The following is a 3391-nucleotide window of genomic DNA, read 5'->3' as shown; positions in this document are numbered from 1 at the left end:
GATAATAGAAATAAGGAAGAATTATAACATTATATAATTAATTTCTTTCATATATAATTATTTTAAGTGTAATTTATGTTTTTGTGCATTTTATCTAGTGTGTCTATTTTTATCTGATGATATTTATGTGAAATTTTAAGAATGTATTGGAACAAATATTTTTACCTTTTAATTTTTGTAAAAAATAAAAAAAAACTGTCTTTTATTTTCATATTTATTCTTGTTTCCTTTTTATTATTATTTTATTTTATTTATTTTTTTTTTTTTTTTTGTTCCTTTAAAATATTTCCTTCCTTCCTTATTGATTTTTATTTATATATATTTTGATAACTTATTATAGTGTTTGTAATATTATATAAAGCATTTCTCGATATAATATTATTTTAACAATTTGAAAAAAATATTATGTAATATATATATATATATATGTATATACATCAATTATTGCTTATCCATTTCTACACAAAAAAAAAAAAAATCAAAATAATATTTTTCTTTTAAAAGAATTCATAATATATATGTACTGTTTTATTTTATTATTAGTTTTTTGTATTATCATGGAGATATAGTAACATATATATATTTATATGTTGATATATTTTTATTTGTTTATTTTTTTTTTTTTTGTACTTATTTATCTTGGTATAGGACGCGTTGCCTTGAACTAACCCATGTAGTTACTTTTTAGTTTGACATCTTTTGTATATAATATAGAGAAGAGGAAAAGTTGATAGTAAGAGTCCTATTACAAAATATGCAAAGGGTGTAGGATCATTGTTATTATAATCTACAATATAATAATTGTAGATAGGTATATTTAATAAAGATAAGAGACCACTTATCATACTAGTAGTTCCAGCTATTTTTCCAAAGTGGTTAATAGGGAACATAACTTGGATGTAACAATATAATTGTGTAGTATAACATCCTGTTACGATTAGATACGAAAATGCACTGAAATATGAAAAAAGTTTATATTTAATAAGTGCAAATACATACATAAATATACTACTAATTAATAAAATAAATATTAATAGAAGTATATGAATTTTTTGAATTAATATACCAAATAATGCACACGGTATAACCGATAAAGGTCCAAATATTTTCAACATACTTTGTATATCCTCATAATTTTTAAAAAACAATTTAGCACATTCATTATAATTAACTAATGATAAATTATATATTGTAAAATAATAACATATACTTAAATATTTTAAAGAAAAAAATATGATCTTTATTTCTTTCCATAATGCTGATATATGGATAAAGGAATATATATATTTTTTTTTTTTCATCTCGATCTCCATTTCCATCACCGTCTCCTTTCCCATCTGCATTCCAATCTCCATTCCCATTTTGATATCATTTCTTGAATTACATTTTATACTATATTCATTATATTCATTATTTTGATTATTTTGAGTATTTCCATTTTTATGATTTAAATAATATATATTTTTATAATATTTCTCATCACTTATATAATGATTTATTTTATTATTATTTGAGAAATCTTTTGTTAAATAATTTCCATCTTGTTTTATATGATCATTCAACTTATCGTTACTTTTTCTCAAAACCAAATTAGATGAATTCATTGAGCTATTAGTATATATAATTTGGCTTATATTTTTTCCTGATGTATTTAAAGGGCTCCTTTTATATACATCCGGCATGTTTGAATTATTTCCCATATCTTCCAATGAATATATATTAGATTTTGTATTTTTGTGGTTTATAAAATTTATGGTATGATTAGATTTTACATAATCATTATATATATCAAATGATAGATCATTTATATTATGTTTATTAATTATAGGAACGTGATTTTCTTTGAACATATGTCCAGTATGATTTCTTGTTTTACTTTTTTCACTTTCTTGATACATCCATTTTCCAAATGAACTCCCTCCTTCATCATCTTGATTTTGATATTGATCTTGATATTGATCTTGATATTGATCTTGATATTGATCTTGATATTGATCTTGATATTGATTTTGGTTTTGATCTTGATATTGATCTTGATATTGATCTTGATATTGATTTTGGTTTTGATCTTGATCTTGATATTTATCTTCATATTTATCTTCATATTTATCTTCATATTTATCTTCATATTGATCTTCATATTGATTTTCATATTGATTTTCATTCACAGGTTGCTCATTGAAAACAGTGGGAAAATTAAAACTTAAATTTATAGATTTGTTGGATATGACATAACCTTTTAATTGATCCAGGGTGTTATTAAGAGATTCTTCTTTTTCTTTGGACGTATGATAGTTTATATGCTTCCATGGTAAAAATATAATAAGAATGAAAAAAAAAGGAACTAAAATTATAAAACAATATAAGAAGCATACTAATTGGAAAGATTTTTCATCCCAATTTTTTGAAAATAAATCTAAGAATATAGGTATACTAAAACTTAAGGAAGCACAGCATCCTAAAATTACAGTATATATAGTATGATTTCTTGGAAATAAATAAATTAGACTTAACAACGGAATAAATGAACAATCACTAGATAACCCTAAAAAGATTGCACCAAAAATTATTATATTACTATTTTCCTTTTGTAATCCTATAAGAATCCATGATATTATATTACACACATGACCAAATAAAGCTGTTATTTTAGGGCCGAAATAATCAAAAAAAGTACCTGATATAGCAGACATAATAAAATTAGAACATAATATTATAGGATAAAGTGCTTGAACTTTCTTATCTTGTTCTTTACATTTATATGTTCTTTTATGTTCATATGCTGAGGGTTCATATATATTATCACAATGATTTATATATACGTTCCCATGAAAAAAAAAATCCGATAGAGAAATCCAATTAAAAAATATACCAACGCAAGATATTATGTAAACACAAAATAAAGTAAATACCATATATCTTTTCTTAAGAGATAGTTTGTTTATATCCATACTTAAAAAAAAAATAAAAAAAATAAAAAAAATAAAAAAATAATAAAAAAAAGAATTATTAATATATATGTATATATATATAAATATATATATATATATATATATATTATATTTATTGAATCGGATAAATATGAGTGTCTATATATGCTTATAATTTGTTGCTTAAAAATTAAAGGGGAAGGCCAGAAGTAATATAATTATATATACTAAGTGGGTAGAATGTTATACCTATATATATATATATATATATGCATATATACTTTTAATTTCAATAAAATATTCTTAAGATTAATTATCAAGTTACCGCATACACATATTTCCTTGGCTCTACGTAAATATATATATATATATATGTAGGTATGCATTTATTTGTTATGTTTTTTTTTTCTTGACGTGGGATATACACTAAAAGGAGAATTAGTAATTTATTTGAAAAAAAA

General features: G+C 21.6%; 1 protein-coding gene across 1 annotated transcript; it reads right to left on the bottom strand.

Moving 5' to 3' along the window:
- Window positions 1-677: 677 nt before the first annotated feature.
- PRSY57_0102600 (transporter, putative) lies at window positions 678-2951 on the bottom strand (the record flags this gene model as incomplete). The annotated part of the gene is made up of 1 exon (XM_012905347.2): window positions 678-2951. One exon carries the CDS (start codon window positions 2949-2951, stop codon window positions 678-680), a length of 2274 nt encoding a protein of 757 aa, XP_012760801.2.
- Window positions 2952-3391: the final 440 nt, after the last annotated feature.

The sequence above is a fragment of the Plasmodium reichenowi genome, chromosome 1 (assembly GCF_001601855.1).
Source record: "Plasmodium reichenowi strain SY57 chromosome 1, whole genome shotgun sequence".
NCBI classification, from domain to species: Eukaryota; Apicomplexa; class Aconoidasida; order Haemosporida; family Plasmodiidae; genus Plasmodium; species Plasmodium reichenowi.
The sequence above is the reverse complement of the archived record's forward strand: the minus strand, read 5'-3'. Positions and strand labels throughout refer to the sequence as shown.